Source organism: Corvus hawaiiensis, chromosome 4, assembly GCF_020740725.1.
Source record: "Corvus hawaiiensis isolate bCorHaw1 chromosome 4, bCorHaw1.pri.cur, whole genome shotgun sequence".
Lineage (NCBI taxonomy): Eukaryota > Metazoa > Chordata > Aves > Passeriformes > Corvidae > Corvus > Corvus hawaiiensis.
This window is the reverse complement of record NC_063216.1, coordinates 48,056,492-48,075,203: the sequence shown is the minus strand read 5'-3', so window position 1 is coordinate 48,075,203 and position 18,712 is coordinate 48,056,492. Positions and strand designations below refer to the sequence as shown.

The 18,712-nt window shown below is 36.7% G+C and overlaps 1 protein-coding gene across 3 annotated transcripts in view; it reads left to right on the top strand.

The window, feature by feature from the left end:
- Positions 1-18,712, top strand: part of SLC16A7 (solute carrier family 16 member 7) — an 86,140-nt gene that overhangs the window by 36,661 nt on the left and 30,767 nt on the right. For all 3 annotated transcript variants that reach the window (XM_048300391.1, XM_048300392.1, XM_048300390.1), the window contains exon 2: positions 12,014-12,257. In XM_048300391.1, the coding sequence (XP_048156348.1) occupies positions 12,044-12,257 (214 nt within the window). In that variant the 5' untranslated portion in view covers positions 12,014-12,043. The remainder of the gene's footprint in view (positions 1-12,013; positions 12,258-18,712) is intronic.

Sequence of the window (18,712 nt, the reverse complement as noted above, 5' to 3'; positions counted from 1 at the left end):
TCAGTGTTTTGCCTCTGAACTGATGAAACTTCTGTCCTGAAAGGGACAGTAGACTCATTTCTTATATTGATTTGCTCATTGCCCTACAGTGGATATGGTTTGCTCTTGATTTATTAAGCGTCCAGATAAATGTAGCTTAACTAGTGTCTTCTGTGAACATTTTTTCCTGTGCCCTTTTGCTAATTGGGAGGATGCAAATGCCACAGAGATCTTTTTATTTCTTGTCTCATTTGATATATATTTTTGTAAACTCTACTACTGTTTCTACATAGCTATTATAGTCAATTTTTGAGGATTTTAATTCTATTCTAGATACTCAAGAATGAGAATAAGGAGTGTTATGTTATCTCAGTTTGCAGAAAAATAATCTGAAGTGTAAAGCTTTTCTTGTGATGATGCAGAAATGTAAAAGCTGATGCTTGTGAGTCTGTTTACATAGGTATGACTTTGGCAAAGAGGAGTTATGTAGAGCAAACCATTTTGGTACATGGGAGAAGTTTCACAGTTAAGAGTCCGGCATAACTCAACAACAATGAATCTTGTAGTGGATTTATCAGGTTGCTTTTGAGCAATGAAGCAATGCTACCCCATATTCTCTGTCAAGCAAAATGAGAAATTTGCTAGCTAAAACACAGCTAATGCATTAGCAAGTTCATATCCTGTAACTAACAGGCTGTTGCACTTCAGGGCTTCATCTTTCAGGTCTACCTTTTGGGTCTGCAACCCAGGCAGTAGCCTGTTTTGATTGTGCATAGTAAGAAAAAGAGTTCCTCTTAACGTTTGAAAGGAGCACTTTCCTACCAGCCTGAGATAGCTGGTCAAAAAGCTTATGTTCCAAAAGGCTTATGTTTCTCATTGTAAATGAAATGGAAAATAGATGGTATCAACTTAAATCAATGGTGCTGGGATTAAATGGAAAATCTATAATGGGAAATTTGAATATGGAAAATATGACCAAAAAATCAGGAAAAAATCGATTTCTAGGTTCTTCAGAAATTCTTGATGTCAGCATGAAAAGGGAGGGTTTTCAGAAAGATCTAGCACTTCTCATACATCCTTCAGTGGTTGGTCATCTCTTTGAGTGTATTGACAAGCACCAAACAACTTTTCAGTGCCATTGTGCCAGAGCAGAACCATGGCTTTCATGCATATGTTCTGGGTATTCTATGAGGAGTTAGTAAATGGCAGAGTAAAAACATTGCAAATTATACATTTATAAACAATATGATTTACATAAAATCCTTGATAAATTCTAAAGCCTGTTGAAAATTAGTTGAAGGTTGTTTTTGCTGTAGCATTGTAGAACTGTTCTCTAAGAGGTGCAGCAGTGTGTTGTACTCTTTGGGTGTTGTGTACTTTCTGTGTTAGGAAAAGGTGTCCTCTTTAATAATCAAGAGAGGTTTTTTGATCTCCCCATGTTCAATTTCTTACAATGGGTGGAGGAGTACGTGTCAGAATTTGATCAAACCATCTTGGTCTTTAAAGTTGTTTTGTATATATATCAGCAGGTCATCTCATTAACACTTGGACAAAGTACATAGTAAGTTTGTAATTAAACATCCTCTTCCTTCCCATGGAAATCAAATACAATCATAGCTTCTTCCTTCCCTGTATTTATTTATGTTATAATATTGCCACTACCTAAATTATATTAGTTTTGGTACATACTTCAAATGAATATTTTTATCATCGTGTTGCAGACTGGACAAATAAACATCATATGTGTACTTATTTTGTGTAGCACCATGCCATGATACTCAAACAGAGCCAAGTTGCATCAATGGGATACTGAGCTAACACAGCTTTTCTGTTTCTACTAGCCATATTCAGTCATCAAGAGACGGCAAGTGTATGGTATCTGTGTATACTACACTGTCCCATGTAAATGTATGCCTCCCCATTTGTGTAGCAGTTTGCCCAAAGTTGTCGGTTATTAAATAGGAGTAGACTTTCTTTTATGATCTCTTACCAGCATAAATGTCAGCATAAGACAGGCTGAAAGTTGAGTGGGCTGGACATAGCTGTTAACTTCGATGATAGGTGGTTAGAGAAGTTAGATTCCCCTGCACAGTCCTCAAGGTGCTATTACCATCTGATTTCTGCACTGAAGAAATGGCAACTGCATCTTCAGGGATGGCTCCCAGTTGGTCCCAAGCATGAGCTCCATGTTAGCATACCTGTGTGATTATCTATTTGCCAGGAACTGGAAACAGTTGGAGAGGGGAACATACCTTGCTGTCACGTGTTGCTTTTTCAGAGCCATGGCTATCACTGGTCATGAGACGAAAATTAATGAAAATTAGTGTCTCTGGCTTGAAAAAACTTTCAGTTAGACATCTCTGTGAGGAAAATGTTGACGTTGTACAATTCTTCCACTTTGATTTGCAAAGCCACATTGATTTAGTACTAAAAATGCTTTTCTTTCTTTCCTTTTTTCTTTTTCTTTCTTTCTTTCCTTATTTCTTTCTTTCCTCCTTTTCTTCTTTCTTTCTCTTTCTTTCTTTCTTTCCTTTCTTTCTTTGTTCTTTCTTTCTTTCTTTCTTTCTTTCTTTCTTTGTTCTTTCTTTTTCTTTCTTTCTTTCGTTCTTTCCTTTTCTTTCTTTCTTTCTTTCCTTTCTTTCTTTCTTTGTTCTTTCTTTCTTTCTTTCTTTCTTTCTTTCTTTCTTTGTTCTTTCTTTCTTTCTTTCTTTCTTTCTTTCTTTCTTTCTTTCTTTTTCTTTCTTTCTTTCTTCCTTTCCTTCCTTTCCTTCCTTGCTTTCCTTGCTTTCTTGCTTTCTTGCTTCTTCCTGCCTTCCTTCCTCTCTTGCTGCTAACCAAATAGGTAACCTAATATGTTTTAGTAATTCCAGAACAACTTTTGGATTAATCTACTTTTTGGCTATGTTTTGTTTGGAATCAGTGGCTCACATTTTAACTTTCACTGGCAGAAAGAGGTCACACATTAAGCCTTTACAGGCACAGCTGAATCAATTGGATTTTTCAGTTTCAATTATCTGTATGTTTTTAGTTTCATTTTATACAAATAGATGGCATACTTCCTCTACTCTAATACAACTTTTAAAATCTGTATTAACTGAACAGCTTCTTATGACCTAACTCCTGGGGAGGTTTTTAAACTGGGTACTCAGAATAGCAGAAATTTTGCTGCTTTTTCAAGATGCAGTGGTCCCCAAGTAATTTCTTTTTTAAAAGATATTTTCCTCATTGTAAATTTTGGTAGTTCTGCCCTTTTCATTTTTGCCTGATTTACTTATATTTCTATAAAGTACATAAGATAACTGTAGCTTTGCTAAAAGATGATTTATAATTCATTAGCTTTCCCAGTTCACACTTCTAAAAGACTATGTCATCAGAAGCATTCCTAAGTTTGCCCATTTTACTAGTAATAGGGAAAAATTTCTTAAACTAGTAACAATTTCCACACTGGCCGGAATAAATGAAATGTGACCCCTGTATAAACTTTTGCAATCTGGAGTTGTTTTCCAGCCTTGGCCTGTTATATATTCCCTGTCATATGCTCTTAGGAAAAAAATCCAGATCACTTTACTTCCTATTATATAATCTAAGTAGTTGTCACTGAGGCTTAAGCATTAGTAACTATTTCCACCCATGGGAGTCATGTGTTGCACGAGAATAGAAGAAAAATATTTTCCCAGTGTGTGTGAGATGATTCTTTCAGGCCAGGATTTAGACAAGTGGTGGGACATATACAAAAAACCCACTGGGCCATAATGCTGGAGCAGAGAAGACAGCCAAGGGTTGGATTCTAAGTGCAAGAGTCCAGAGTAACTTTCATAAAATTTACAGGAATTAATGTCAGCAGAATTTCAATTGGAATCTATTGAATCTTCCTAATGTCAAATATTCAGCTCACAGATGAATGTGAATATTATCTTCAGCAATAAATGAATTAAATATTTCCACCTCCAAATTACATGTTTATGTAAAAAGATGCAAATTTAGATTTTGAAAATATTAGGTGCAGCCTAAGTATATGTTAGCTTTTCCCATAACTGATATTTTTTCCTGCAACTTAGTATTGAGAGAATGGTATTAAAATGAATATCTGTTATTATTGATAATGGAAAATCTGCTGCTTTAGAAAGATTTTGCTGTTTATTTATCAAAAAAATGTGCAACAGCTGTGCAGACAACTCCATTAACACTGACTTGAAACCTTAGTTCTTCCATTTATAAAATATTACAAATGCATGAATATATAACCTTGCTTCCAAACATCAGAACTCTTCAAAATATATATCAAGCATACCATTCCAAATTTACATGACTTCTGTTATTCTGGGAAGTCTTCTTTTTAAAACATTTATTCAGTGTGAGTTTTGGGGAAGATGAGTGTGCTGATGTAGTTGAAAGGCTAATATTACCAAAAAAATGTTCAATATTGGTGTAAAAAGAGTTAAAATACCAAGGATCTGTAAGTTTTAAAGCTGGTAACTACCATACTTAAATATGAGAGAGTAGTGCTAGAATTTGAGAGATGGTACAAGTGGTTAGAAATTCATTAATAAGTTTATCAATACTGTTGCAGTGTAGGGAGCTAAGACTTTGACTTATAAAGGAAAGTTTAGCTAAGCTTATTAAAACTAGTTCTTTAACGGCAGAAGAAAGTTCTGGGTTGCATTTTGTTGAAAGGTTGATTAGTTTGGTGGTTTGTTTTTTTTCAGGTCTGCAGAATTTTTTATCAACTTCAATCAACTTATTGTTATATCTGATTAATTCTTCAGACTGGATCACTGGCATTTTAAATTTAGCCATCAACAGTTCATTTCAGTGTGCTTCAATTTGAGTGGAGTGACAACCTCTTTAGGTTAGATATTCTATTGACTGTGTTTTCGCAGTAATTAAAACAGAACTGTAATCACTTCAGTTGGAATTCATTTCACTTAACTCTAATTGTCTAGGTATTGAGTTATCCAGAGTAAGCCAGTCATATAGGTTTCCCTTAAAATCAATGAAAAAAGGTAATAAAAGAAGACATGATGAATGGAAGTCCAACTCGTGACTGTGACTGTGAATACAGATAATGGTTTTCCAGGAGAATGTGGCAGCACAACAAAAGAAGTTTGAAATAAAAAACAACTAAAAAACCAAACCCACCAACAAAAATCAAATTAATTATAAATACTGCATTAATACTAGTTTTGACAAATTACATTAGTCATCTCACTACTGACTCAGCAATGCTGCAGATCTGATTTCAGTGATGTAACAATTCCAATATATTTAGAATATAATTTTCTCAGATGGAGGTTCCAGTACTGTAAAAAACTCACTTTAGTTACTGACTTAGTAATAGCTTTGGCCTTAGTGCAAATGGAATTTTAATTACACTAACAGCATAATTTATATGTTTTTGCTTTTTATAGGGCTGTATCTTATAAGACTCACTTCTGTGTCAGTAACTGTATTTTGAGTCCTCTAAGAGGAAGAAAGAAATTAGATTATGTGCCTTTATTTCAGTCTTCTTTGTAAAAGTGAACTAGACCTCTACATACACTCTGCACTGGTGTGGCCTCAGCTGGAATATTGTGTGAAGTTTTGATCACCACAATATAAAAAAGACATTAAACTATTAGAGAGCCAAAGGAGGGTAACAAAGATGGTGAAGGGCCTTGAGGGCAAGCTGTGTGAGGAGTGGCCGAGGTCACTTGGTCTGTTCAGCCTGGAGAAGAGGAGACTGAGGAGTGACCTCATTGCAGTTACAACTTCCTTGTGAGGAAGAGGAGGGGCAGGCACTGATCTCTTCTCTGTGGTGCCCAGTGACAGACAGAGGGAAGGGCCTGAAGTTGTTTCAGGGGATGTTTTGGTTGGATATTAGAAAAAACATTCTTCACCCTCATGGTGGTTGGGCACTGGAACAGACTCCCCGGGGAAGTGGTTGCAGCACCAGCCTGACAGAGTTCAAGAAACGTTTGCACAATTCTCTAAGGTGCATGGTGTGACTCTTGGAGTATCCCGTGCAGGGGTGAGAGTTGGACTCAGTGATCCTTGTGGGTCCCTTCCAACTCAGCATATTCTGTGATTCTGTGAATATTCCCACAGCCATCAGGAACTCACATCTGTAATCATCCTTGTATAGCTCAGCAAACAGTTTTTGATTTAACATCCAATTATCTGCCCAGTTGATGCTGTCCCTAAGAATCAGTCCATTAAAATGCTAGACCCTAAGAAAAAAGAGTTATGGGGATTGTTCATTTAATTTTATCTTACATCATGAGCCTCTCACTCTTCTCTGCTTCCCTCCATGAAGCCTGCCTTTGCCAACCTCCTAGACAATTGGAACAGTGATATGAATATGTCTGCCCTGGATGTGTGAGGGGCTCTTACTTTCCCACACTGCTTCAAACACTTGTTTTGTTACTGCTGCAGTGGGATGACAAGTACACTGCACTGCACTGATTCTTAACTGTAAATAACTCCATATTTGTTTCATAAATATGAATATTTAGAACTAGTTCCTTCATCTTTTCTTCAAGAAAAAAAAGGTTTTTTTCTCAGTAAGCTGGAGCTTTAGACTTAAAATACCTGTAGATATATTTTTGATAATGTTGGATATTGTGCTGTTAAAGAATGAAGTGAAATAGGCTTTAAGTAAGAATGGTGATTTTTGGGATTATTTTTGTTTAGACTTTTAGCAAGAGTAGCAAATCCTAATATAAGCCCCGTAAATGCAATTTAATAAATTATATGTAAGTTATTGTCATACAGTGGTCTGGAAAGCATTTACAGACATGACCCTTAGATCCAAGCCTGTTGAAGATACTTTACAAAACCCAGCATCTTTCTAAAATGCTAACTAGCCTGGGCATTTTTAGTTGTTTTTGTCTCACACAGGGTGTATTTGTCCTGAAGATTAGACCCTAGTGGAAAAAAGGAAGTGAAATCAGACTGTGAGTGCATCTTTCATCTACCTGGGTTTTATTTATCACACAACCCTTAGTCTCTGAATATAGACAAAAAGGAAACTATTTTCTCCTTTCAGAACAATTAGCCTGTTCTTTAAGGCTAGGTACCAGACCTCCTTAGGATCTACACTGCCTCCAGATTTGAGTAGTTAGAGCTAAAAGCAGAGAACAGACTCTCTTGTTACCTTACAATCAAGAGTCTTTACGCATCCTCCCTTTCTCCAAAAGAAAAAAAGTCACAAGTAGGAGCAAAGCCTTCTCACAAAACTAACAAGATACGTTTTTCTTCAAAGTCTGAAAGTTGTTCCCAGAATCATGACAATAGCTTATAAAATGTTGGTGAGGCCATGCCATTTGATGAGATGGTACCTGCTGTTCTGCCATCCTGCTTAGAACTCATTAAAATAGCGGTTCATGAAAATTGAAAAACTTGCAGCATTTAAGCAAGGACCTTTTATAAGACTATAATTCTTATTTAACTCATTATTTTCTAATGCATTTATTTCAAATACAGCAGTGTAATTAACATGTGTTAAGGCTAAGTTGGAGCAGCAGACTATTCAAACCTATAAAGCAAACATTGTACCCCACCTGAGCTCCTAGTTGTAGTATTAAGAGGTACAAATAATCTGCATTTGCTACTTAATGAGATTCTAAAAAACACAGTTAAAAATCTCAGTCATAACTCACATCTTATTTGGACATTAGTCCATATGCCGGCTCTGATCTGGGACAAGACTTAGGGTTACTCAGTCTGTTATCACATTTGTTTCTCATGTCTAAAAGTCATTTCTCAGTCACCTCACAGGGGTGTTATAACTGTGCTCAAGTTTGCAAAGCTTTTTGCAGTTCCTGGCTTACTGAGTGGAACTGGAGGGCAGTACACAAATGCCAACTATTCCTACTATCCTACAGCAACTGGGGACAGATTTTTCACATGCCAGTTCTGTTACTCTGGGACAAGTGGCTGCTGAATCAAGTGATGATGGGGCACATTGAGGACAAGGCAGGCAAAATGCAAGCAGAAAAACAAAGTTACTCTAATGTTGCAGAAAAACAAAACTAAAACTCACAGTAAAATGAGAGTCTCAGTAAAAAAGAGAACAATATAAACCCTTCTCAGAAGGGTCTTTGACAAGCTGTTGTGTTGATAGCTGATTCAGGCAGCTGGCAATGGCAGAATATTAATGAGGTATTGGTAGGTGCATGAGCAGTTTGAACAGGTTGATTATACCTGACTGAAGTCTGCAATGCATAATATCAAGATACATTATTTGTTTGTAGCATTTGCTCTTAGTTTAACCTTATTGCTTGCTTGCTGCTTTTTTCCTTTTTTCTTTCTCCTTTTTTTCCTTCCTTTCACTCCTTTCCTTTCTCCCTTCCTTCCTCCTTCCTTCCTTCCTTTTTTCTCTTTCTTTCTTTTGTTCACTAGTTCTCATATGCCTAATTAAGTTCAAATGTGCTGAAAACTGCAATAAAAATGTTGTGTATCAGATGTTATAAAAGTGCCCCTGTCTTGTTTCTCCCCTATTCGTTAGCAGACACATGCAGCTCTTATTACAGTAAGCTGCGTTCTTGTTCACTGCTTACATAAATGGGATTTATACATGGGAACTAGAGGGAGCTTAGAAAATCCTTGTGCACATCTGACTCAGGGTATGTAAGGGCTGAGCAATCTCTGTATATTTGACAGCAAGAGGTGAGATTGATGGCTTCACTCAGGACCCACTCCAGTCACTATTCCCCTGCTGGTTCCCTGGGAGAGGGAAGGCCGCTGCTTGCCTTGAAAGGCATAGGTACAAGCAATGCTGCCTTGCTAGTTTTAGGCACATGATGGAATTCATGTGACTGACTAAAAACACTGGTGGTGACCTTTATTTACTCAAGTGCTGTTTCTTTTTTTCTTATCTTTGTCTGGTACTGTGTCCTTCACGTGAACATCATCACACATATTTATTTTTATGATTTCTACCATATTTTTTTTATTCTTCACAGCCCATAATAACCTCTAAAAGTTCTGAAAAGGCATTTTGCTTGTCATTGCTTCATTCCTTCATCTTTTGCTTCTTTCTTTATCAACATTTGTATCTACTCATGTAAAATCCTGGGGTGTTTTTGGTTGCTAGTGGATTTTACACTTGTCTTAATACTACCTATACTACCCAAATCTTACTAGTTAGGCTTAGGTTAGAGCTGGGTTTATTAATGGGTTAGACTTCTTTAGGGGATTCAGTTTCAAGGATATTAAGTGCAGATTTTACAGGAGAATACTGCTTTAGCTCCATAGCATATATGGAATGTTTGAGATGTTGGATTTAATGTTTGTGAGAAAATTAATACTTATTTTCATCTTGGTACAAACATATATTTATCATTTTTTTCCTCTTCGCCTTTTATTAACTGAAGCTAATATTTGCCATGATGATCATAAAGGAATATCAGGGAAACTATTCTTAGCTCTACTTCATGGGATAAACAGGAGGTGTGAGATACAATGATCCAGTCCCTTTGTGACAGCGTAATGCCCAGTGTAGGTTGGCAGACAGGACCATGCAGTGGCCTTTGCACCAGTTTGCCTCTAGGCTAAGGCACAGGAGCAGCCTATGTCCCTTTGCTTCTCTCCTTAATGCTCCTGTAATTTACTGTGAAGCTTTTGAAGGGAGGAAAGCACTGAACTGTCAGAGCCTGTTCTTCTACCCTAAAGGGATGGATATAGCGGGATCTCTCCAAACCATTCATTAGTGACATTCAGGAACCTTCAACATTCTTTTGACTAATGTGGTGGCTGTGATTTTTCAAAGTGCTTTTGTATTATTTTTAGGAAAAGGAGTGCTTCCTCAGTAAATTGATAAACCCCTTCCATTTTTATGAAGAGCAATATGTTGATGTTGTTTGCCATTACGAAAATTTGTAATAGCGATAGAAGTGTTGTCATGTGAATATTAAGTATGAAAACAAATATGCTCAAGCCCTTGAAGTGTAAGAAAACAATAGTTAACCTTTTGTTCATGAAACAACCAAAAGTATTCTCAGATGAGCGGAAAAACAGCTTTTCTGGGATAGATAGCAAACTTTGTTGTTTACTTCCACTTAACTCACAGAAACAGAATTCTGCTTTTTATGGCAAATTTGAGGGTTTGTGCTCTTGAACATGCAATTGATCATTTTTATTTGTGCTCTGTGTGATCGTGGGCTTTCTGAGATACTCTTTTCTTCTAATGGATCCTGATTATCAAAAACAAAGTAGCATTTAACACTTTTGACAAAGTTAAGTCTCAGCGACCAGAAATGTTTCTGTTTGTCCAACTTGTTCTAGTGGCAGGCCCAGGTTTTCCTCTCTGTTTTCTCTGTGAACTAATATTAAACTGAGACTAGAATAAGCAGAAACAAAGTACATAACAGAAGTTCTTTCTGGACATGCATGTAAAAAGATTTATATGCTCTGTGTACAGAGCAATAGATACCTAATTCTGCCTGCAGGAAATCTCTGTTATATGTGCAGAAGCCAAACTACCTGGGTTTTTAAAATTTTGCCTAAAAGCCAGATGTTTTAGTCATTGATTTAGCTTTCCCTAGAGGTGTGGCAGCTACATGAGATTGTAGCTGATGTCTACAGTCAGCTTCAGTGAAGTGGAGAATCATAAGTACACTGGGTTTCTATTACAGGGCTAACCTAGTGATAGGTTATGTTAAAAACAACATTTTGCTTGTTTTGTGGAATATATTGCATGCAGTGATACACGGCATTTACCCTGAAAGTACTCCAGGCAGTATCCCAAGAGATAAGTATAAGCTGACACAGTTGGTTTTTTTGGTTTTTTTAAGGTAATCATCTCACTCCCACTGCTAATGCAGTTTACTGTGAGAAATTGGAATATGCTGTAAGTGGCACAGAAGAAATCATGTAGAGACTTGCTGGTAATCATAAGCATAACAGTAACCTACTCACTGTTATCATCCACAGTTTTCAATACTAGTATGGCAGGAGACCAATAGAGTAATAAGTTGCCTAAATGCCCAAGAAAGAAACAGGGAGGAAAGGAGAATTTGCAGTTCATACTGTCTGTGTAGGCTGGATTACACAGAAAAAACCACAGCAGACTCCAGTTCAGCATTTAATAATAAAGGGATTTGATAGTGGAAAAAAATCTCAGAAATAAAATAATGCATTTTCACGTCTACATATTTTCTAAAAAGGCAATGCAGAATGTAAAAAACTTAGAGTTTTAGATATGAGGATGATATTAGCAATACAAAATTTATTTCAGGCCTTTTATGTGAATTTCCTATGATTTCTTGAGCTGCCTGAATGTGTTGGCTACACCTCTCAGAACCTCTGTAAGGTATCATTCTGGTGGCAGCTCTTATGGCCAGTTCTAAATTAGAGAAGAGCTGTGGAAAGCTTGTGAGGTTTATTACTGAAAGGCTTCTTGATGTCTTCTGCCGTGGAAAGAGCAAAATTAGTACCATCAAGCTCCACCTTGTTCCTGCAAGTACTATCATCATTAAAATATCAAAATCTTAAGAGTACAACATGGAATTTTAATATTGTGTATTTATTTTATGGGTACACAGGGAATTTTAGCTTAGAAATCTCTCCTTAGAACATGCTTTTCAGATATTTGCAATTTGTTCCTTTCTGTTGTTGCTGATGATTTTGCTGTGGTACCAATAAATCTCACTAACACTTATTTATAGCATTTAGTTATAATTTAGGTGTAACTTTTTTCCATTGTTTTTTCTCCACACTGTAGATGGTAGAGCTACATAAATCAACCCACACAAACTAGTCACTTTGCAATAAGTGACTAATTGCAAATACAGCTTCAGTGACTGAGATCAGTGATTTGTAACAGTTGCCACATATTGACTAGGCTCTTGGAAATATTCTTGCCACAAGTTTTTTTGCAGAACAGCTTTTGCTTCTAGAAACAGCTACTCTCATTCTGTGGTCCCATGAAAGCTGGAAATTGGTCTTTGCTCTGAGGATTCTTTATGATCCCTGCAGATGACTTTTGAATACTGTAGTTTGATATGGAGAAAAAGGGGAAAAAAATTAACATCCTTTTTCTTTCCTTGTTTTTCAGTCTAGTTGGAGAAGAGACAGAGACCAAAAAATGCCACCTGCAGCAGGAGCGCCAGATTACCCACCTCCTGATGGAGGCTGGGGATGGGTTGTGGTCTTTGGGGCTTTTATCTCCATTGGATTTTCCTATGCCTTCCCCAAAGCCATCACAGTATTCTTCAAAGAAATACAAGAGATCTTCCACACATCATATAGTGAGATAGCTTGGATATCATCGATAATGTTGGCTGTCATGTATGCAGGAGGTAAGACATTTGTGAAATTAGCAAATAACATTGGTTGGTTGGTTTTTTTCATATGATCCTAAAGCAATTTTCCCCTTATGGCCTTTTCTTTGTTCCTCTACCTAAGATTTAGGTAATTTAGGTAAAAAAAGATTTTGCAATCTTTCCCTAAAGTCACAATTTTTGAGAGTACAATTTTCCAACAAATCAGTGCCCAAATAATTTCTTCTGGGTCTAGGGGTAAATTTAGTCAGTTTCCACTGCCTTGGTGAGATCTCTCAGCAAATCCGATGATGAAGCTTAATCACAGAAAATTTTTATGGCAATGAGAGTTCATTAGCGAGACACAGGTATTCCTCTGTAGACGGGGGGCTTATATCCTGTCCTTATTTGTCCTAAATTCATATTTTCCATTTAGGTCAAGAGTGATGTTTCAAACATGCCATCTGTATGACAGCTAAGATGCAGACAATCTTATTCTTGGGACTGAACAGTGAACATATATTCTCTGATACCTTTTCTCTTGTAAGCAAGCAAGTAAAGAACAAGACAGATGAAAAAGGATTTTAAAGTATAAAACTGTGTTTAAGAACTAAGTGTCAAATCTGCTTTGATAGGCTTTGTGTCTATCAACCCCAAAGGACTAACTTGTTAAATTCTGCATGGTTTCTTGTTTTTTTCAGAATTTTTTTCTTTTTTAACTATTGGTGAGAGCTAGATGCTGCTTAGGCAAAACACTTAGACAGTTCAGAGGTGTGAACTACATTAATTCAGGCAACACATCTGGTATTTCCCTTTCTTTTAGTGTTAAGAGGTGACCACCTGGAACATCTGACTATTTGCACTGATGGAGCAATTAAATGCATAGATTTATAAACATGTGTGTGTTTATGAATATGTACATGTGTGTGAGTGTATATATATAGAGACTGAAAACATTGTGCCGATAGTGTACTGATACTGAAACTCTTTAGTCACTGAAGAGTATCACTCCAGGATTTTTCAGAAGTGGCATCTGTGCAATAGTAAAGTACAGTGTTATCAGGTCCAACAAATGATCTGTTGAAGGATGCATGAAGTCTCATTTTTAGCATGGTAGTTTTTTTATCTCTTATTTCAGTCTCCGTAAATTTTGACACATGAATGGCCATAGCTTATTTAGCAGTCAGGGAAGTGAGGAGCTTGCCTACAAAGAAAATCAGGCTACCTGGATTGCTCTCTCCAACTACCTCTTTTTCCCCTCTGAGTATAATAAGGAAGCTGGAGCCATCATAGCATTAGCTTTAGCACCTCAGGTAAATATTTTGCAGCTGATGGGAGGGAAAAATGGGTTTTTTTTTCCAGTACTGGGAGTTACAGAGACCTTATGAAGACATCTTGACAAATGGTATCAATATCAACAGAAGCATACTGTTCAGACATTTTGATACTTTTTTAATCCATGTACAAATAGAAAATCATAAGTTATTCATATGTCAGTGGAGAAGTATAAAGGATTTCATAGGACCAGCGACAGTAGTCAAGTGATTCGCCAAAATTCACCAGGTGAAGAAATAACTTGATGCAATCAAGAGTGAAGTGAAAGAGGATGTGTCTCATCATGTTCAGGTCCCCTCTAAAGTAGTGCTTCCTTAAAGGTGCATCAGCACCTGCACTGTGGAGTGTACCTGAGTAACTGTGGAGGTCTCTGAACAAGTGTTGAACCAATCTGGAGCATGGGAAGAACACAGGTGCTGAAAAGCTGGATTTTTTCTGCTTTCCATATGTTGTGACTTGCTGACACTGGGCTCCTTTAACAATGTGAAGAAGGTTTGCTCTCTAGTGCGGGTGCTGTTATGTTGTATTCTCTGCACAGCATTTAATTTATGCCATTTCTATCAGGTCAAAGTTCCCCCAGGTTTTATTAATGGTACACATGAAAATCTCAGGACATTTAGCTGTGGTCATTTTTATCTGCAAGGTTCAACATGCACAACTTTTCATGTTAAATACAAAAGATTCCATATTTCTTCCCTTTCTCTAATACTTCTTTGACTGTTCTGATTACCAGATACTAAGTCCACTTGTATATTGACATTAAAATCTACAAAATTGTTTGCAATTCATTCTGCCAACACCTACCCCATTTACTACAAAGATTATCAGCACAGGAACAGTGGCCAAAGTTGTTTGGATATCTTGTTACAGACTCGTGGTCTTAAAATGCTGAGAATGACGACCCTGCCTGATATAAACACTCTTTGAAGCCAAAGCTTCTCTAGGACCACTTCCTAAAAAAAAGGCCATTTAGACAATCACTGGCAGAATATGAAATAGCAATCTGGAAAAACATTTCTGAAGGAAATCGCTTCGTTGTTTTTACTGTCTGACGGTGGTTTGATTCTTCCTTCATATTTGATGTACTGTCATGTGAAATACACGTTTAGCCTGCAAGTACAAGGTGTATTGTTTACTATGAAGTGTGATACATATATCTGCAATAAATGATGTTCATCATACTACTAATCACGGTAACCTGAAAACATCTAAGATCTGTCATCCTCATTACAGCTTAGCATTCGACCTATTAATCATCACAGTGGGGTCAGTGAATAAGTTAGAATCTGTCCAGACACTTTTTGCTTTGGAGGCTGCAGCCTCTTGCAGTAATTAGCTGGCATCTGTGTTTCTGCAACAAGGTATTAACTTACCTTTCAATGCCTGAGAAAAAAGCTCCAGTAAGGAGCTAAAAGAATGTTAATTATATTTATCACTTACTTCATACTTAGAATAAATGGCATTAAATTATAGTAGACCATCTGGCAATCCATATGGTCTCCTGCAGTCCTGGTTAATTCCAGCAAATAGGTCAAGCACAGCATTCACCACGTTAAGAAACACCAGGCAGAGGTGACAAATCTGATAAATCAAATCAATATGAAACTCCTTTCTCTCTCAATCTGGCACAACGTGCAGTTTCATACTGGTTTTTGTTGTGTTTTAGGGGGTTAGTTTGTTTGTTTTGTTAAGCTCTCTCTTCCTTCTTCCCCTACCCCCCAACCTTTTGATGTTTGTTAGAGTTTACTAAGAAGGCATCCCAAAAAGCAAGATCCAGTGATGTGATTAAGGCTATAAGTATTGCACAGTCTCTACTGTTCAGGCCATGCTTGATAAAAGCATCCTCTGGAGAAGGGCAGTAGTTCAGTCTCCATGGTAACTCATTCTTCTGCCTCTCTTGAGCAGAGACTGTCAATTGCATTAAATTAAGGGTGATGGTTTTGTGATAGATTCCTACACCCAAGGGGCTGAGATTGGGACCATCAGACTTTTGTTACTGGAGGACAGAATCTGGGATAAAATTGAATTAGTTGAGTTATCCTGACAGCACAATCTGTGTTCCTGTACATGTGTGAACAGATATGTATATAAAGTGCATATGCATGTATGTATTCTTATGTATACAAACTATATATGTATCCATACACCTGCAGAGTCATATTTCTGCTCCAACACACAGAGACATTAAGGGATTAAAGAAAAAGATCAAATACATTTGACCTCAAGTTCTCTTAGTTCATTCTTCACTTTTTCCAAACTTCACCTCTTGCTTTGTGCAACGTTATCAGCCAAAGGTGATTAGGGAACTTCTTATCAGACCTCGATCTGTTTCCAGTAAAAATGTTTTCATTGCTTTCAGTGTGGGTTTGATAGGAGCCATAGTGGCAGCTATGAAAGCCATGTGACAGGTCCGGTGATTTCAGACAGAGCTGACCTTGAGTATTAGATTTCCTCAGGGAAAAAGTAGATTGTTTACTCACTGGTCCTTAACTCATTTTCTGTCATTTTTCCAAGGACAGTTTCAGTTCGGGGTTTTTGTTTCTTTTGTTTGTCTGTTTTTTCTCAAAAAGAACTTTTTGGGTATAACATTGGGTTATAAAGATTACCTTGAGAGCTGATAAATCCTTCAAGCCATACCCAGGATTGAAATGTGGGACAGTCTTGCTGGTCTGGAGTTCAGAAAACATAAATTTAAATTCTGGATATTTCTAAGTAAATAATTTAAAAGTCATCTTTAGACTGCTTTTGAAGAAAGATGCTATATAAATGCATGGAGTGGCCAATATAATTTTTCAAAACACACTTATACTTTAAAAATGCAGCATTTAATATCTTCCTTTCTCTTCTGTACTGGTTAAGTTAGTCAAGGTTGAAGTTAAGTATTTCCAAACAGTAGCAAACCCTTAAAGGATTTTTCATGTGACAGCACAAAAGTAATCTATAGACAAGTCCTCATTTTGACTTTGTCTAATATTAATTTGGAAAATAATGTGTCATATGGTATGTTCAAAATATTTGTGATTTTATCTCAGTGGGTGTTTTGGTGATATTGCTGTGAAGATGAAATGGCGTGCACAGTGGAGATGACAGTTGTGAAATCCATGTAACACAAACAACAGATGGTTATGGATTTTTACTTTTGGGCAGGACCTGGTTTCCTACACTTTTCTTCCTCCCTGAAAACATTTTCTAATTTTGGTTTTCCACATACTGGCACAAGGAATTCAGTGGCTATCCATATGGAGATTGAGAAGCTTTCTTGAATTGACCTATCTCCTTTGTTGTCAGGGGCAAGTGTTTTTCTCCATCAAAATATGCAAAGTGTTGAATTTTAATAACCTCATTTAGAGTGTCCTTGAAAACAGAACTTACCAACTTTCTGAATACCTCATGGGCATAAGGGAATACTTCACTTTTAGCCTAAGATACATGTAAAACATCTATGTCAAGTTAATTTGAGACTCAAAGAAAAAGGATTCATAATGAGGTTTCACAAGAACAGAGCATTTTGAATCTTACTAGCAAATGGAGGTAAGAGTAACTAGTAAACTAGTTCAGTTCTTAAAAAACAAGACCGGAATGCTAAAGCCTGTGAAGGGTAATAGAGCCAGGTCTTACATTTCTTGGAAGGCTTTGAGTTTTAGTAAAACTGGACTTTGTGGAGTAGTCTTCTGCAGTAGCAATGAATGTTTTAAACAGAGACCATCCTAGATATTTAGAAAACACTCTTTAAAATGGTCATGGGAAGAAAGGTGGGGAAAAAAAAGCATATCTGTTGTAGATGGTATTATACATTTTCTTTTCAAACAGGTTTGTCATCCTAGTACAGGAACAAGCTGGTTTTTCACTCTGCAATTTGTTACATTTGGCTGAACAGAAAAGATCTAATTGCTAAATATTCAGTGCCTTTTGGGGATCTGATTTTGTCAAGTTTTTATGAAACAAAAGTTTCGCTGGGATCTACTGAGATATACTCAGGAAGCCAGTCTCAAAATTAAGGACATGCTTCCACTGAGAGAAATAAAGAGTTTTTTGTCTTTTATTGCATGCTTGTGTTAATTTTGAGTAATTGTCAGAAAGACATTACATGATACAGAGTTCCCACTGTGCTTCTACGAACCTCTTTTAGTGTTCCAGCCATAAGGTTTTAGTAATGGTTTGATACATATGATCCCCTGGGGACATGGTTTAGTGGTGAACATGGCAGTGCTGGGTTAATGGTTGTACTTGATGATATTAAAGGTCTTTTCCAAACTTAAAAATTCCATGATTCTGTAGAAATATTTGTGGTAACTTAAGTTTAATTAACTTGAGCCTTTTTCTGAAACAGGTCTCATTTACATACAAGTAGGAAATGTGGATTACATGATGAACATTTATTAATCCCTCCTTCCCTTTGTAAGACTTTATATTTGTCTTGATCTTAATTTGGTTTTATAGACAGGGATTTCTATACTAAATCAATATTGACAGATTTTTTTATCTGCAAAGATGATTCTTTTTTTGATTCCCACTTAGTTTCAAGTAATAGGTCAAAGTCTAACAATAATAAATAACATGCATCACTTTCTAAGGGGCTAAAACTTCGGGTTTGTTTAAAAAAGGTATCAAGGGACAAACTGAGGCCTTTGATATGTTCATTGAGCTTGTAAAACTTTGACGAAAGAATGCTTATTTTGTGTGTACTGCAAATGTTGGATTAGTTCCCATATAGTTTTTCACTGGGTCATACAATGGTTGTGTTCCTGATGTGTGTTGGGTAATTCAAAGGTAATGAAACAATGGTCTAGCGCAACTGGGAATCATGAGATATTTAAGCAGATACCAGAGAACTTTGGGGAAGGAAAAGTCTGTGTATACCATTGTAGTCACTCAGCACTTCAAATGAAATAATAAACCCAACATTTTACAAAGAACTTATTATAGAATTTTGCTGGTCCATTGTTTTGGAATGTCTAAGAACTATTTCCTTGTTTATTTTGGAGAATATATTCAAGGAAAACAGAGTTGTACTGATATGTTTAGAAGATATTCTAAGCCAGTATCAAATGGCAACAGCTGAGACGTACCATGATTCATAAAGATATGTAGTTCTCTACTCATTAAAAGAGGTAAGTGGGCCAGGGACTTAGTGACAGGTTTATGGTGATGCCAGAGGA